Below are 16,592 nucleotides of genomic sequence, written 5' to 3' on the forward strand. Positions count from 1 at the left end.
CTTGGAGTCAGTGTAAATAGCTACTCTTTTTCCTTTTCCCAGCTCTAAAGCTCGAGTCAGGGCTATGTGCTCAGCTAATTAGGCTGAGCTGGTGGCAAAGGTTTAGCCGCTACTGTGTCAAAATTGGAGACTACTGCATATCCGGCTCTTCTTTTTCCATCCAAGACAAAGCTGCTCCCGTCAGTGTACCAGATTTCCTCAGGATTGGTCAGAGGATCTTCCAACAATCCTCGGGGTATTGTCCAGTGAGCCAAGGTTTCTAGGGAAGAGTGAAAGGGGAGAGAGCCCTCAGGGGTAGGCAGGAGGGTGGCTGGATCAAGAACCTCACGAGGGGATGTAGTGAGGCCTGGATTTTCCATCAGCACTACTTGATATCTGAGGATTCTTTGATCAGACATCCATAAATGGCCTCTCCCATTTAGGAGTTGTTTCACTTGGTGGCTGGTAAAAATAGTTAGTTTGCCTCAAAAAGAGAGTTTTAAAGCATCTTTTATCAGGACTGCAGTAGCTGCAAGATTTTGAAGGCAAGGAGAAATTTCTTCCCAACAAGGGAGGAGGACAGTCGGGGACCACTAGAAACTGGTGGAAAAATGTTTGTCCATCCCAGCAACAAAGTGCTCAGGTGAATCTTTTAGTAGTTGTTTTTCCTGTAGCACCCAAAATGGTATAGATTTGGGAGGAGAAGGCTCCGGAGTAGGAGGTCAGGACAGAGTAGGTAGCCCCCATATCAACCAAGAAATTCTCTGACCTACCCTGCCACATCCAGTTGCACCCTTGGCTAAGCCCCGTGATCGTTATCTGTGACAAGTAGGCTGGCTGGAGCAGGCTGCTTCAGTCCTGTTGAACCCTCGTGAGGGAAGGCTTGGCGCTTGACCTTGGGGCTCTTGCGTCTTGAGAGCAGAGTGCCACCCAATGTCCCAGTTGATGGCATTTACAGCAAGCCATTTTAGGAGACTTGTCACGGTTTGGATACTCTTTGGCCCAATAGCCCACCTATCTATAGATTAGGCATTTGCCTCATGCCTTGTCCTTCAAGGACTCAGGGTTTGCCATAGGGCCTCCCTGGAGGGCAGCCAGCATCTGGGCTTGCCTTGTCTCTTTCCTTTTCTCCTTCTGGGCCTTTGCTCCTTCTGTTCTCTGTTATAAAAGGTATTGGTGGCTGTCTGGACCGTCTTAGCTAAAGAGGCAGCAGGGTCCTGTTGCCTTAGCTGTTGTAACTTTCTTCTGATATCTGATGCACACTGGGACAGGAATTTGTCTTTTGAAATCACCTGTCTCTCATAAGAGTCTAAGTCCACATTGGTAAACTTTTGCAGGGCCTCTTTTAGCCTTTCCAGAAAGGCAGTGGGGTTCTCACTGGGCTCCTGAGTTATTGCTGAGACCCGGGCATAGCTGATTACTTTTTGCTGGGCTGCTTTCAGTCCTGCCTTCACATAGATTAGAAAATGATCCTTTTCACAGATGTGTTCAGGGTGATTATAGTTCCAATTAGGATCTGAGGAGGGGACTGCAGTTTCCCCTACTGGGTATTTACCACTTGACATGTGAAGCCCCTTTGCATATCTTTAAAACCCAAGTATGCTCAGGAGCAAATAAAGTTTGACTAAATATGACCATGATGCCCTTCCACATCAAGTCAAAGGCCAAGATAATGTGTTGGAATGTACCTATATATTTGCCTGGGTCATCTGTATAGCTTCCCAGGTCTTGTTTGATCTGTCTTAGTTCTAAGAGGGAGAAGGGCTTATGGACCCGGGTTGGTCCAAATTCTCCTCCAGTTTCAACTAAGGGACATACTCGAGCTGGCTTTTGTGGAGGGGGTGCTTCCGGATACAGGGACACGTTTGGACACAAGGAAGGAGCACCAGGCAACTCGGGAGCTGTGGGAGGTGAGCCTTCACGGGGGGCGGTGGGGGGGAGGGGTTCCTTCGCTTGGTTGTCTGTGCCTCACATCATTTGCCTAGTCGGCTCACTTTTAGGGCATACAACAATCACATACTTAAGACAGAGTTCCTTCATATCTCTCAGTCGGAAGAAAATTTGGACATAGGGGATCTCTGTCCATTCCCCCTTGTCTTTCGCATCATAATTCTAGCTGCAGGAGGGTGTTGTAACTTAAACTCCAATCCTCTGGCCAGTGATCCTTGTCCCCCAGAGGGTACTGTGGCCACACAGTGGCGCAAAAGAATTTTAAGCGACTTCTCCTTAGAGGATCAGCTCTGACAGCTTCCAGTCATCAAGGATGCATCTCAATGGTGTATGTTGGGAAGTGGATTGGTTATTTGCAACCTGAAAGACAGTCATTACAGAGAGGAAAAAAAACTAATAGGTCTCCTTCCATTTCCATGGGTGGACTTCCTTAGGGATGAGTCTTTTTGAGACTTATCTTACCCAGTACTGTTGCAACCTGAGGGCCAGGCAGGGTCAGGGTGCAGATCCCCAGGCAAGCTGAGGCATGACAGCCTCCTGGAGATGCAGGTGGGACTCCCGAGAATTGGGTCCCTGGGCTGGTCAAGGCGTGACGACCTCCTAGGACCCCTGGACTGGTGGATCTGAGAGCAGGTTGCGGCGTGACAGCCTTTCAAGTACCAGATCCCTAGGCAGGCCAAGGCATGTTGACCTCCTGAGATTCCCAGAGTGGACTTGGGTGTCCCCAAGGTCTCTAGCATGACCAGTGCTGGGTAGGATTGAGGGGTTGTAATTTTAACTCATTGTCAGTTTGTTCACTGCAGATGGGAATAGATATCATGATGTAAAGCAATCCAAGCCTGTGCCCTGAGACCGGGAACCTGGTGAAACAGTCATAAGCCTTATCCTCTTACTGCTCCAAGGGAATGTAAGTCACGAATTTTCTCCCCTAGTCCTCCATAAGAGCAGGTTAGGGTGTCTCCAGTGGTAAACATTTCATTGTCATAGACCCACTCTAGGTAATAACTAATGACACAGGAGTGGCCCTGGTAGGGGCATTAAAGTATTTTAATAACAGGCTGGGTGGAGCAATGTTGCCTACAGGGGGCAGGGTCCTGGGTGTAGGAGTTAATAATTGGCTTAAGAACAAGTTGGTAAGAGGCAACAGACCAGGTGTTCTATAAAAGTGGAGTGGAGATTTGATCCTGGGGTATGTTTGTAACTTTAGGAGAAGGGTGGTAAGGGTTTGGGCCCAAACGGCCTGCAGGGCTTAACTCCCGAAGTGGCAAACCTTATCCCTGGAAGCCCAGTTGCCTTTGAAAGGATGCCAACAGATGGGCTTCTGGCAGGCACTGTGTGCCTTTCACCTGCCCCAGCGGGCTCACTGAGAGATGCTGGTGCGGCACATGTTGTAGGAAAAGCTCTTTGGCCCAATAGCCCACCTAGTGGAAGATGAAGGTCTGAATATCTAGAGGGACGGGATATTATATAGTATTTCCCTCCCAAGGGCCAGCCATTTTCTGGTTGTCCCTCCAGAAGACTGTAAAGGCAACATTGTGGGCCCGGATGGGGATCAGGAAAAGAGCTTGAAACAGGAGGGAAGGGGGCAGGACAGAACTTTTGAAAGAATGACATAGTGCAAGGGCATCACATAAACTGATTAAAATCAGCTGGGTCCAAGATGATAAGTCAAATTGAACTAAACCTTAATCCCCAATCTGTAAAATAATGACATACCCAGAGGTGGCAGGACGGCTCCCAGACACCCTCAAAAGAAGAGTGGGTGGTTCCCCAGTGGTTGGGATGACCCTCCCACTCATTAGCATATGAATTCACCCAGCTCACAAAACCTAGCCCAACTGCATTCCATGGCCTAAGCCCTTGCACTCTGCAATGGCCCACACCCTGCAGGGTGTACTTGTCTCTGAATCATAACAAATCCACCTCTTACCTATTGCTGTGTCTCTAACTGAATTTTTGCAATCAGTGATCAGAGCCTGAGCTTCATTAGGTCCTGAAGCCAGGCATCATGGGTTTTGGCTGGGCTCAAGTCCTGGGAGAGAGGAGCTGAAGAACAGGAGGAAAAAGCAGTGGGAAAAATGTCCCAAGGAATCCCTTTTATCAGTTCAGTTCAGTTTCTCAGTCATGTCTGACTCTTTGCGACCCCATGGACTGCAGTATACCAGGCCTCCCTGTCAATCACCAACTCCCAGAGTCCACCCAAACTCATGTCCATTGAGTCGGTGATGCCATCCAGCCATCTCGTCCTCTCTCGTCCTCTTCTCCTCTTGCCTTCAATCTTTCCCAGCATCAGGGCCTTTTAAAATGAGTCAGCTCTTCCCATCAGGTGGATAAAGTACTGGAGTTTCAGCTTCAACATCAGTCCTTCCAGTGAATACTCAGGACTGATCTCCTTTAGGATGGATTGGTTTTACCTCCTTGCAGTCCGAGGGACTCTAAAGAGTCTTCTCTAACACCACAGTTCAAAAGCATCAATTCTTTGGTGCTCAGCTTTCTTTATAGTCCAACTCTCACGTCCATACAAGACTACTGGAAAACCATAGCCTTGACTAGACAGACGTTTGTTGGCAAAGTAATGTTTCTGCTTTTTAATATGCTGTCTAGGTTGGTCATAACTTTCCTTCCAAGGAGTAAGCATCTTTTAATTTCATGGCTGCAGTCAACATCTGCAGTGATATTGGAGCCAAAAAAAATAGCCACTGTTTCCACTGTTTCCCCATATATATGCCATGAAGTGATGGGACCGGATGCCATGATCTTAGTTTTCTGAATGTTGAGCTTTAAGCCAACTTTTTTACTCTCCTCTCCCTTTCACTTTCATCAAGAGGCTCTTTACTTCTTCACTTCCTGCCATAAGGGTGGTGTCATCTGCATACCTGAGATTATTGTTATTTCTGCTTGCAATCTTGATTCTAGCTTATATCCACATATATCTTATGGAAAAAAAAACAGGGTGTGTGTGTGTATACATACGTATGTATAATGATAAAGTGAAATGAAAGTCACTCAGTCATGTCCAGCTCTTTGTGACCCCATGGACTCTACAGTCCATGAAATTCTCCAGGCCAGAATACAGGAGGGGGTAGCCTTTCCCTTCGCCAGGGGATCTTCCCAACACAGGAATTGAGCCCATGTCTCCTGCACTGCAGATTCTTTACCAGCTAAGCCACTGTTGAAGCCACTGTTGTAGCCGCGCGTTCCGGGAAACAAACTCACTCAGAAGGACAATGCAGATAGTGGAGTGCAGTTTATTACACCGGCGGGCCCAAGGCAGAGTCTCCTCTTAGCCAAGGACCCCGACCAGCATTTGTGAAAATCTTTTATACCCCATGTGTACGTGTCTGAACCCACCACCCCAAATTCCTTGAGACTTACATAAACCAAGGAAAATACAATCCCAATAACCCCATCATTCACGTGCTGTGCTCATGTGCTCAAACAGTCCATCAATTAGCCAATAATCAATAAACCCGAGGTTACACTCCGATAGATACAGAAAAATTTATGGCCTGTCTGGAGGAAGGGGTGATAGTGTATGTTTTCTCTTAGGCGATACGTAACCTAGATATGATCTTCAAGGTTCCCCTGTCTTGAGGGGGCCTTATCCTTCTGTTGTTGTTTTCATAGGCACTAAACACAGAGCTCAGAGTCCATTGGGAAGGTGGCTGAGCATGATCAGCATGAACAGGCCTAAGATGGAGTCCAGGCCCTATGAATTCCTTCTTCACTCTGACAGATCTTTAAAGGAAAGGTTTCGGGACTTCCTTGGTGGTCCAATGGCTAAGACTTCATGCTACCAGTGCAGGGGGTGTGGGTTTGATCCCTAGTCAAGGAGGAAGATCCCACATGCCACAAGTAAGACCTGGCACTAATAAACAAATAAATATTATAAAATAAGTAACTAGAGGAAAGTTTCAAAAGAAAAGCAGCAACTACAGACCACAGCCCATGAGAGATGTAACTCAGTAACTTCCCTGAGTTTGATAGCTTGGTCTCCCCTTTCTCCCTGTGTACACAAGTCCTTAGGATAGAAAGAGTCTATGTGTCCACCTTCGCAAGCAGCAAAGAGGAAGCTGGTTTCATTCCCATCAGGGTTGGGGGCTTGTGAGGAGAATATTCTCCCAAGGGTGAAGTGGGTGGTGGCAGCAACTGAGGAAGAGTAAAGAGGAGGCAGGAGTGGAGAGGTTCCAGAGGAAAGCTATAGAATGGGGCAGGACCCCTAGCAGAGCCAGGGTGTGGTTTTAGAATGGCTTTCAGGCTGAAAAACTGGGGGAGGAGAGCTCAATTCAGAAAAATGGGGAGGACATGATTTCCCTCGTGGTTCAGTGCTTAAGACTCTACCTTCCAATGCAGGGGGCACAGGTTCGATCCCTGGTTGGGAACTAACATACCACATGCCGTGAGGTGAGACCTAAGATTAAAAAAAAAAAAATGGGGAGGATAGAGAAAAACAGAGCTTGGATCTGGTAAAAGAGCAAATTTAGAGTAAATGGGGACGATGAAAATTAGAGGAGATGGTAGGCTGGGAGGAATCTCAGAAGTCTTGGGTAAGAGAAAATGAAAAGCATCTAGACCATGATCCAGTAAGTGAGTCACCACAGGTCATGGAAAGGCAGATAAAGTCAAGGTGGTCACGAACAAAGGCCCAGGATTGGAAGGCCACTGGTCGGGACAGGAGGTTCGATGGAGAGGGGACCCGAGCCAAGGACCAAATCGCTCAGTGAATTTGGGGCCTGTGTGTATGTGGAGGAAGGAACCGGAGGCCAAGAGATGTGAAGATAAAGGTATTGGGAAAAAGAGAATTCCTTCATGATCTCGTGGTTGAGACTCTGCCCTTTCACTGTTGAGGGCCTCGGTTCCATCCCTGGTTGGGGAATTAAGATTCTAGAAGCCACGTGGTGTGGCTAAGAAACACACAAACAAAACTCTGAAATGATCACTAAGAATGAGAGTGACAGGGAAGTGGGAAGAGTTAACTAGTCAGGGTGGAAGGGCTTCCAGACAGAGGGAGGGTCCTAAGCCAGGGCCCAGAAGCCAGCAGGAGCATGGTGAGTTCTGGAACTCAGAGCCAGGGATCAGGGAGACCAGTCAGACCACAACAGACTATACTATGGGGTCTGTGCTTATTCTCAAGGAGATGGTGACCTGCTCATTCATCCTCTTTGTCCCCTCTACTCATAACACAGGGTGTCTTAGGGCTAATCTTGAGATCTGTTATCCACCTGCCCTCAGTTCTTTGGTGACCTCATCCATTCTCACTGCTGGCAACTCCCAAAATTTCATCTGCAGATTCAGCTTATGCACGGCTGCAGAATGAAGGGGGAAGGGAACTGGCCCGTGGACTTCACCCTTCAGGGTCTGGATGTCAGGGTCACGCATTGGGAAACCAAGTTCCCTCTGATCTCTATCAAACAGCAGAAAGTCAACTTTCAACTAATTAAGTATATACAGGTTGACTCTCAAATGGAAAATCAATTGATTAATTTATAGAAGCAGATCTACTTTATTTGTGCCCATTTGCGAACTTTAAAATGGTTATTGGTTTCTTTCTTGGTGGTGCTAACAGGAAAGAATCTGCCTGCCAAAGCAGGAGGTGCAAGAGAGCAGGGTGTGACTCCTGGGTCAGGGAGGTGGCCTTGGATAAAAATGGCAACCCACTCCAGTATTACTGCCTGGAAGATCCCATGGAGAGAGGAGACTGGCGGGCTATAGCATGTGGGGTTGCAAAGAGTTGGACACGGCTGAGTGACTGAGTGGGTGCTTGTGCGTGCACGTTCACACATGTAGACACACACACATACAGAAGCAGATCAACTTTAGTTATTTGTGCCTATTTGCTAGCTTTAAAAAGATCATAGTTATCTTTCTTTTTTTTCATGTGGACCATTTTTTATTGTGAAGGCTTTATTGAATCTGTTACCTTATTGCTTCTGTTTAATGTTTTGGTTTTTTGCCCTAGAGGCAGGTGGGTTACTAACTCCTGGACCAGGGATCAAACACACACACCCTGCATTGCAGGGGAAGTCTTAACCACCGGAACTTCAGGCAACTCCCCACTGTTTTGATTCTGATTATAAAATTAATGCATGTTCATGTTGGAAATTTTCAAAAACTCAGAACATATGAAGAATAAAATGGAAATCACCTGTAACACTGATAATAACACTTCACATCTATCTACTGCTGTGTGGATTTAATTTTAGCACTACTAGGATCATACAGTCAGAGAAGGCAGTGGCAACCCACTCCAGTACTCTTGCCTGGAAAACCCCATGGATGGAGGAGCCTGGTAGGCTGCAGTCCATGGGGTCGCTAACTGTCAGACACAACTGAGCGACTTCACTTTCACTTTTCACTTTCATGCATTGGAAAAGGAAATGGCAACCCACTCCAGTGTTCCTGCCTGGAGAATCCCAGGAACGGCAGAGCCTGGTGGGCTGCCGTCTATGGGGTCGCACAGAGTTGGACACAACTGAGGCGACTTAACAGCAGCAGCAGCAACAGCAGCAGCAACAACAGCAGCAGCAGCACAATCATACAGTATAAACTTTTGCATCTTACTTTTTCTTATTTTTATATTGTAAGCATTTGGGGGAAAAAAATCTTTCAGTTCAGTTCAGTTAAGTCGCTCAGTCATGTCCGACTCTTTGCAACCCCATGAATCGCAGGACACCAGGCCTCCCTGTCCATCACCAACTCCCGGAGTTCACTCAGACTCACGTCCATCAAGTCAGTGATGCCATCCAGCCATCTCATCCTCTGTCGTCCCCTTCTTCTCCTGCCCCCAAACCCTCCCAGCATCAGAGTCTTTTCCAATGAGTCAACTCATCGCATGAGGTGGCCAAAGTACTGGAGTTTCAGCTTTAGCATCATTCCTTCAAAAGAACACCCAGGACTGATCTCCTTGCCCTCCAAGGGACTCTCAAGAGTCTTCTCCAACACCACAGTTCAAAAGCATCAATTCTTCGGCGCTCAGCCTTCTTCACAGTCCAACTCTCACATCCATACATGACCACAGGAAAAACCATAGCCTTGACTAGATGGACCTTAATCGGCAAAGTAATGTTTCTGCTTTTGAATATGCTATCTAGGTTGGTCATAAATTTTCCTCCTGGGAGTAAGCGTCTCTTAATTTCATGGCTGCAGTCACCATCTGCAGTGATTTTGGAGCCCAAAAAAATAAAGTCAGACACTGTTTCCACTGTTTCCCCATCTATTTCCCATGAAGTGATGGGACCAGATGCCATGATCTTCGTTTTCTGAATGTTAAGCTTTAAGCCAACTTTTTCGCTCTCCTCTTTCACTTTCATCAAGAGGCTTTTTAGCTCCTCTTCACTTTCTGCCATAAGGGTGGTGTCATCTGCATATCTGAGGTTTTTGATATTTCTCCCGGCAGTCTTGATTCCAGCTTGTGCTTCTTCCAGCCCAGCGTTTCTCATGAGGTACTCTGCATATAAGTTAAATAAGCGGGTGACAATATACAGCCTTGACGTACTCCTTTTCCTATTTGGAACCAGTCTGTTCCATGTACAGTTCTAACTGTTCCTTCCTGACCTGCATACAGGTTTCTCAAGAGGCAAGCAAGGTGGTCTAGTATTCCCATCTCTTTCAGAATTTTCCGCAGTTTATTGTGATCCACACAGTCAAAGGCTTTGGCTTAGTCAATAAAGCAGAAATAGATGTTTTCTTGCTTATTCAGTGATGCAATGGATGTTGGCAATTTGATCTCTGGTTCCTCTGCCTTTTCTAAAACCAGCTTGAACATCAGGGAGTTCACGGTTCACATATTGCTGAAGCCTGGCTTGGAGAATTTTGAGCATTACTTTACTAGTGTGTGAGATGAGTGCAATTGTGTGGTAGTTTGAGCATTCTTTGGCATTGCCTTTCTTTGGGATTGGAATGAAAACTGACCTTTTCCTCTTTTTTCAGTCTTTGCCGCTCAGCCCTCATCAGAGGAAGAAAGGCGCGGGGGAGCTGGGCACGTGCCCCACTCACAGTTTCCTCTGAAAGCAGCTCCAGCTCCCCGGCCAGCCTTCCTCCCGGTGGCAGTCAGTTGATCATCTTCCTCTTAGTTAGGGTCTCATTTCTGGACATCCTTCTTGCCCCAGGCTGGCTGTGGCCTGGGCACACCACTTTCCATGGAGCCCCGAGTGCCCGCTGCCCTGAGAAAGAACTTCTGCTCCCACCAGACCTCGGACACAAAGCCTCCTAGCTGTTGGTGTCATCAGAAAGTTATCCATTCATTCAGTCAGTATTTACTGGGTCCTCACTGTGTGGCAGGGCGTGGGCCAGCCACTGGGCATACAGCTGTGAGGGGCAGGGAATCCCGCTTCCTCCAAGCTCCCGTGTCCCATCTGTGTCTTCAGGAAGCTCTTCCCCAAGCTGCTTCCAGATTCACTGAGCTGTCTGTCCACTCCTGCCTTGCCTTCTTCCTGAGGTATTCAGGGTCAAGAGGTTCAAGGGGTTCCCTGTGGGGCTCAGATTCTGCCAGGATGTCCAGAGGTTGTATCTCATGGGTCCTGTCTCCCCCAAAGGCCTTCCCTGACCCGAAGATAGCTCCCTGCCCCTCTCCCCACTCTCTACATAGAACTGCTCACTGACAGCGGAGGCCTTGTTCAGTGTCCTATTCCCAGGGCCTAGAACACCATGTGGGTGTTCCCTGTGCACCCCTGAGAGAGTGAGTGAGTGAGTGAGTGACTGGGTCTGCTTCATGGAGTCGTAAAAATTAAATGAGTCCATAGAGACACTGGTGAGTTGCTGGTAGGGTGGTCTGGAATCTGGGAGGGTCTGGGAGACGTCTTTTTTTTTTTTTTTTTTAATATTTTAACATGCAGCCATATAAATATTTGGCTGCATCCAGTCTTGTGCTGCTTGGGCTTAATTGCCCTGCAGCATGTGGAATCTTCCCAGACCAGGGATCGAACCTGTGTCCATACATTGCAAAGCAGATTCCCACTTCTGGGCCACCAGGAAAGGCCCTGGGGAGAAGTCATTTTGTCCAGTGTTGTCCTGCAGGCAGAATTGCTGGGGGACCTGGCCCCTTAGTTTCCTGGGTGGTCTGGACCTGATTCCTACCCTTGTCTCCTCAGTCGGGCCCTACCCTGGACATGCCGGTGCCGTCCAGCTTCAACGACGTGGGCCAGGATGGGCAGCTGCGGAGGTTTGTCGGCTGGGTGTGGTATGAACGGGAGATCACGCTGCCCCAGCGGTGGGCGGAAGACCTGGGTGCGAGAGTGGTTCTGAGGATCGGCAGCGCCCACTACTATGCCGTCGTGGTCAGTGCGGCGGGCGGCGGGCAGAGCGGGTGTCCAGGCGCGGGGCGGCGGGCAGAGCGGGTGTCCAGGCGCGGCGCGGGGCGGCGGATGGGCTGTCCCGGGGAGCCTGCTCCCAGCCCCCACCTGACAGCCCGCCTCTGGGGCACATGTGGGGGCAGGGCACATTTAAGGCCCCAAGCTAGGGTTTGTGCCCTGGGTGGCGGACAGTGGTCTCGTCTATTTCCCTGGAGCCCCATTCTTCCACTCATGAGGTCTGTGGCAGCTGGCAGAACCCTCAGCCCGCCCCACTCTGCCCGCTTCCCTCATCCTGCCCTTGTGTGTGAGGGTGTGCTGGAAACAGCCGGGCCCCACCCCCGCTTGTCTCTCTGTATCTGCAGTGGGTGAATGGGGTCCACGTGGTCGAGCACGAGGGGGGCCATCTCCCCTTCGAGGCTGACATCAGCAAGCTGGTCCAGAGCGGGCCCCTGTCCTCCTGCCGCATCACCATCGCCATCAACAACACGCTGTCCCCCCAAACCCTGCCGCCTGGGACCATCCTCTACAAGATGGACCCCTCCATGTGAGCAGCATCTGGCCCAGCCCTTGCCCCTGCCCCCACTCCCCACCCTGCCCAGACGTCTTCCCACCAAGGGACAGGGTGCCTTCAGCAGAGGTGAGGCCCTGGCTCTTGGAGGCCAGGGAGACATCTGCGTTGAGATCGAAGGATTCGGGACAAGGCCACTGTCTCCTTGCTCCGTCCTAGGTACCCCAAGGGTTACTTTGTCCAGAACACAAAGTTTGACTTCTTCAACTATGCGGGACTGCATCGGTCCGTGGTCCTCTACACCACACCTACCACCTACATCGATGACATTACCGTCACCACTGACGTGGACCAAGACATTGGTGAGGCTCCTGCCAGGATCTGCCCTCAGCCAGGCCCAGAGTGGCTTGGTTCCCTGTTTGGAAAGATCCCCTTGGAGACAGGCTCTCCCATCCCTCCTCAAGGTGCTCTCACCTGTAGGACCCCAGGTCACGTCCCCCCACCTTCTCTCTCATCTGATCTCTCGTCTCCTGTAGGGCTGGTGAATTACCAGATCATCGTCCAGGGCAGTGACCACTTCCAAGTGGACGTGTCTCTTCTGGATGAGGAAGGCAAAGTCGTGGCCAAAGGGGCAGGAGCTGAGGGCCAGCTGCAGGTGCCCAGTGCCCACCTCTGGTGGCCGTACCTGATGCACGAGCACCCTGCCTACCTGTACTCGTTGGAGGTAATGGTGGTGAGGATTGGGCTGGGGGAGGCTGTTTGTCCCCATCCAGCAGCCCTAGCTTCAGCAGGCCTGGTCAGGTCAGCTTCCTGTTCCATTGGACTGAAGAGTCCCCGACCTGATTCTTTCAGCCATTGGTGGGGTGGCTGAGTTGGAAGAGGAGGCCCCGGGGCAATGTGGGCAAAAGTTTCTTCTTTCTCACAGCAGATGTAATTTCTGCCTCTCTCCACTTGCAGACCCAGAGGTGGGCCACAGTGACTAGCCAGGGGCTGTCCTGAGAAGGTCAGGCTGCGTGGGGCTCAGGCCCGTCAGGCTGCCTCACGCGGTGAAGATGATGGCGCAGACGGCCGTGGGGCCCGTGTCTGACTTCTACACCCTCCCGGTGGGGATCCGCACCGTGGCCGTCACCGAGAGCCAGTTCCTCATCAATGGGAAGCCGTTCTATTTCCGAGGGGTCAACAAGCATGAGGATTCAGACGTGAGTAGGGGCTCCTGGGTCCCTGTTTCTCGCCATCCGCTTCCCCGCGGCCCCTGGAGTGGCTGAGGGCAGCTCAGAGCAAACCGCCCCAAACCACTGCCTGTCCTTGGCCTGGATAGCGGGCTGATGGGGTGACTCCGGCGGGCCCAGCTCTTGGAGGAAACGTGTCTGGGATGGGGTCGAGGGCAGGGGCTCACCCATCTCTGCTGTCCCGCAGATCCGAGGGAAGGGCTTTGACTGGCCGCTGCTGGTGAAGGACTTCAACCTGCTTCGCTGGCTGGGCGCCAACGCCTTCCGCACCAGCCACTACCCCTACGCGGAGGAGGTGCTGCAGCTCTGTGACCGCTACGGGACCGTGGTCATCGACGAGAGCCCCGGCGTGGGCATCGCGCTGGTGTTAGTGCCCGCTGCCTGCACTGCGCGCCCCCCCCAGCTCGGCAGCCTGTGCATGCATGCTGTCGCTCAGTCATGTCTGACTCTGGGACTCCATGGACTGTGGCCCGGCAGGATCCTCTGTCTATGGGATTCTCCAGGCCAGAATACGAGAGTGGGTTGCCATTTCCTTCTTCAGAGGATCTTCCCGACCCAAGGATCGAACTTGCGTTTCCTACGTTGGGAGGCGGGTTCTTTACCACTGAGTCATCAGGGAAGCCCAGAGTTTCTACAAGAGGGAAAGAAAATCAGACTGACCTGCTCCCTCTCCTCCCTTGGCCCCCAGGGAGAGCTTCAGCAACGTGTCTCTGCAGCACCACCTGGAGGTGATGGAGGAAATGATCCGCAGGGACAAGAATCACCCGGCAGATGTAATGTGGTCCGTGGCCAATGAGCCGGCTTCCTTCCTGAAACCGGCTGGTTACTACTTCAAGTGAGTGCTCCGGCCTTGCCTGAGCCGGTCCCGGGTGAGACCGCAGCCTGAGGGGCCAGCTCAGCCTTGCCTGGGAGCCACGGGAGAGAGGCCGTGGGCCCTGCGGTGGGTGTGGGCAGCTCCCAGCCCAGATGCATCCATCTCTGGTCAATTCAGGGGACAAGGTACCCACCCACCCAGATCATGATTTCAGCCAAGTGTCTCCTTGACACCCCTGAAATGAAATGCAGAGTTAACCTACCTACTTATACATGCAACTTCAAATTAAAGAAAAAAGATAGTGACGTGGCCTGACTGACATTTGTCAAAGAATACATAAATGTGTGAACCTGACTCTCCAGAAGGGCCGCTGAAGGAGTCAGGCGCTTGCACCTTCTGCGAGACTCCCTGAAAACACAGCTGCAGAAGCTGATGACAGGGCTGGAAAGCGTAGCCGGCGACTCTGGTGCCACAAGCAGCTTTTCCTTCTGTTCTGCTCTTTTCTGAGGCTCTGAGCCATGGCCAATAGAGTTCCAGTCAAATCCAAGCCCTGATCTTATTTAGGCGCTAAGTCGTGTCCGAATTTCTGCGACCTCATAGCCCACCAGGCTCCTCTGTCCTTGGGATTTCCCAGGCAAGAATACTGGAGTGGGTTGCCATTTCCTTCTCCAGGGGATCTTCCTGACCCAGGGATCAAGCCCGCATCTTCCGCTTGGCAGGCGGGTCTTCACCACCAAGCCACCTGGGTCTTCCTTTGATTTTTATGGTGTCTCCATTCCTCGGAAATTTAGTACATGTTAGAACTGCACAAAACCAGTTTGCAATGGTTTTGAGTTCACCTGTAAAGGGGCTTTAAGTTTTATAAAGCTGACTTACCTAGGCATATAATTATAAACAGATTTTCAAGGACGTGCATATTCTGACTATCCTAAAGTTACGTTGTTAGACGGGACCAGGTCACCTGAAGTTAATTGTCCGTTCACTGCATACCCACCCCCCAGGCATTGTCCTGGGCAGACACCTCACACAGGGTCCATCTCCCCACAGTGGGCCAGCCTCCTGGCATGTTCTTGGATCCTTCTCTTTCTTCCCATCCTGCAGTTGTAGCATAGCCGGGTGTGGAGAATTATTTCACTTACTGCGGAGGCAGCAGAGGCCATGGAAATACTCCCTAGGAGACACTGCCTGCATCCCCCTGTCCTGGATGGAGGCTCTGTGTATTGGACCTTCCTGGGCAAAGATGAGCTCTGGACACACAGCTGGAGGTCGGGTTGGGCAAAAAGTTCGTTTGTATTTTTTCATGACATTGTTCAAAAAATCGAATGAACTTTCTGGCCAAGCCAGTACTTGCCTATTTAAGTCTCTAGTGAGTGCCCAGTGCACAGCTTGCCTCCCAGGACACGCTCCCTAGTGATGTGTTGTATTAATACTCATCCTAACCTGCACAACATCCTAGTTTCGTCAGAGATGAGGAAACTTGCTTTTGGCAGCGCCCAGCTCAGAGATCTAAGTTGTGCCTCATCTCTTGAGGATGGCCCCTCTAGGGGATGGGTGGGGGGCTAAGATCTGGGGAGGGAGGAAGAGAGAATGATGTCAGGAAACATGGTGTCTCGAGGAACATGTTTACTTACCTGAAATGCCCTAGAAGGCAGTTAGGAGAGCCGTGTCGTGGGGGTGTTATGTCTGGGAAGATGGGAAGGAGGGGATTCAGGAGGGGTGCCTGAGGCCTTCCTCAGAGTGATGGCACCGTGTCTTCTGCCCTCCGTGGACAGGACGCTGATTGCCCACACTAAAGCCTTGGACCCCTCCCGGCCCGTGACCTTTGTGACCAACACCAACTATGAAGCAGACCTGGGGGTGAGCCTGGGGGTCTCTGCACATCTTCCTTCCGCCTGTCCTCTTGTCCTGCCCTGATGCTTGCTGAGATGAACTGCTGGGAGGGACCACGAGCAGCCAGTCTGACCGTTTCCATAGATGGTCTTTGGGTTAAAGAGAACTGCCAGGGAGTGATTTGCCAGGCAGTGTAGTTTCTCGACACTAAGGAGGTCAGGCATAGGAAGGTCGAATTCCTTCTCAGTTCATTTTCAATTCATCAATTTCTCTGCACTTTGATTTAATTTTATGCCCCCAAGTTTCATATGAAAAGGGCAGAGGTTTAAGGGAGCTTAAAGTCATCATTGACTTGTCTTTCTCCAACTTGGCTGATCGTTGGAGCCACAAATGGCAGCTTTTTGAAAGTACAGAGGTCCAGATTTTGTGATTCTGATTTATAACGTCCAGGGCAGGAATCTGTGTTTTAAAAAAAACTCCTCAGTGATTCCAGGCATCAGTCAGCTTTGGGAACCACGGCTGAGATCCAGGGTCAGGGGGACTGAAAATTGAAGGGAGAGGCTCACCCAGTCGGTTGGACCCCATGGCTCCTCTCACGGTCCCTGGGCACAGCAGCCCCTCAGAAACTGTGTTGAGTTGTTGCACAAAAGCTGTAAAACAGGAGCAAGAAGATGCTTCACTGGGGCACTGAGGCCAGTCCTAAGAAGTGCTCCAGAGAGGGAAATCCTCTCGAGAAAGGGAAGATAAGAAAACCCCGTTCAAGTGTAGGTGTGAGCACTGTCATTGTCACATGGACCCAATGGTTTGCAGCCCCAGTGATCCGGTGCCATCCCTTCAAAGGAACACGACTGTGGTGGAACACCAGTGGGGCACAGGCAGACCTGGGCGTCTCAAAGTCTCATTGGCATCCCTTTCTGCTCTGGTGGGCAAGGGAGCCTGTGCTGGTGCCCCCAGAAGGTTGCCAGGCTCACCCGCTGGGATGTGTGAGCTGT

General features: G+C 50.7%; 1 protein-coding gene across 1 annotated transcript in view; it reads left to right on the forward strand.

Annotated features, from left to right (window-relative positions):
- LOC138428872 (beta-glucuronidase-like) overlaps positions 1-15,773 on the forward strand; it is a 39,726-nt gene extending 23,953 nt beyond the window's left edge. The window contains exons 3-10 of the mRNA XM_069569804.1: positions 11,019-11,204; positions 11,582-11,763; positions 11,947-12,089; positions 12,264-12,457; positions 12,780-12,926; positions 13,144-13,322; positions 13,645-13,791; positions 15,543-15,773. Coding sequence (XP_069425905.1) covers positions 11,019-11,204; positions 11,582-11,763; positions 11,947-12,089; positions 12,264-12,457; positions 12,780-12,926; positions 13,144-13,322; positions 13,645-13,791; positions 15,543-15,684 — 1,320 coding nt within the window. The 3' untranslated portion in view covers positions 15,685-15,773. The remainder of the gene's footprint in view (positions 1-11,018; positions 11,205-11,581; positions 11,764-11,946; positions 12,090-12,263; positions 12,458-12,779; positions 12,927-13,143; positions 13,323-13,644; positions 13,792-15,542) is intronic.
- The last annotated feature ends 819 nt before the right edge of the window (positions 15,774-16,592 follow it).

The sequence above is a fragment of the Ovis canadensis genome, chromosome 24 (genome assembly GCF_042477335.2).
Source record: "Ovis canadensis isolate MfBH-ARS-UI-01 breed Bighorn chromosome 24, ARS-UI_OviCan_v2, whole genome shotgun sequence".
NCBI classification, from domain to species: domain Eukaryota; kingdom Metazoa; phylum Chordata; class Mammalia; order Artiodactyla; family Bovidae; genus Ovis; species Ovis canadensis.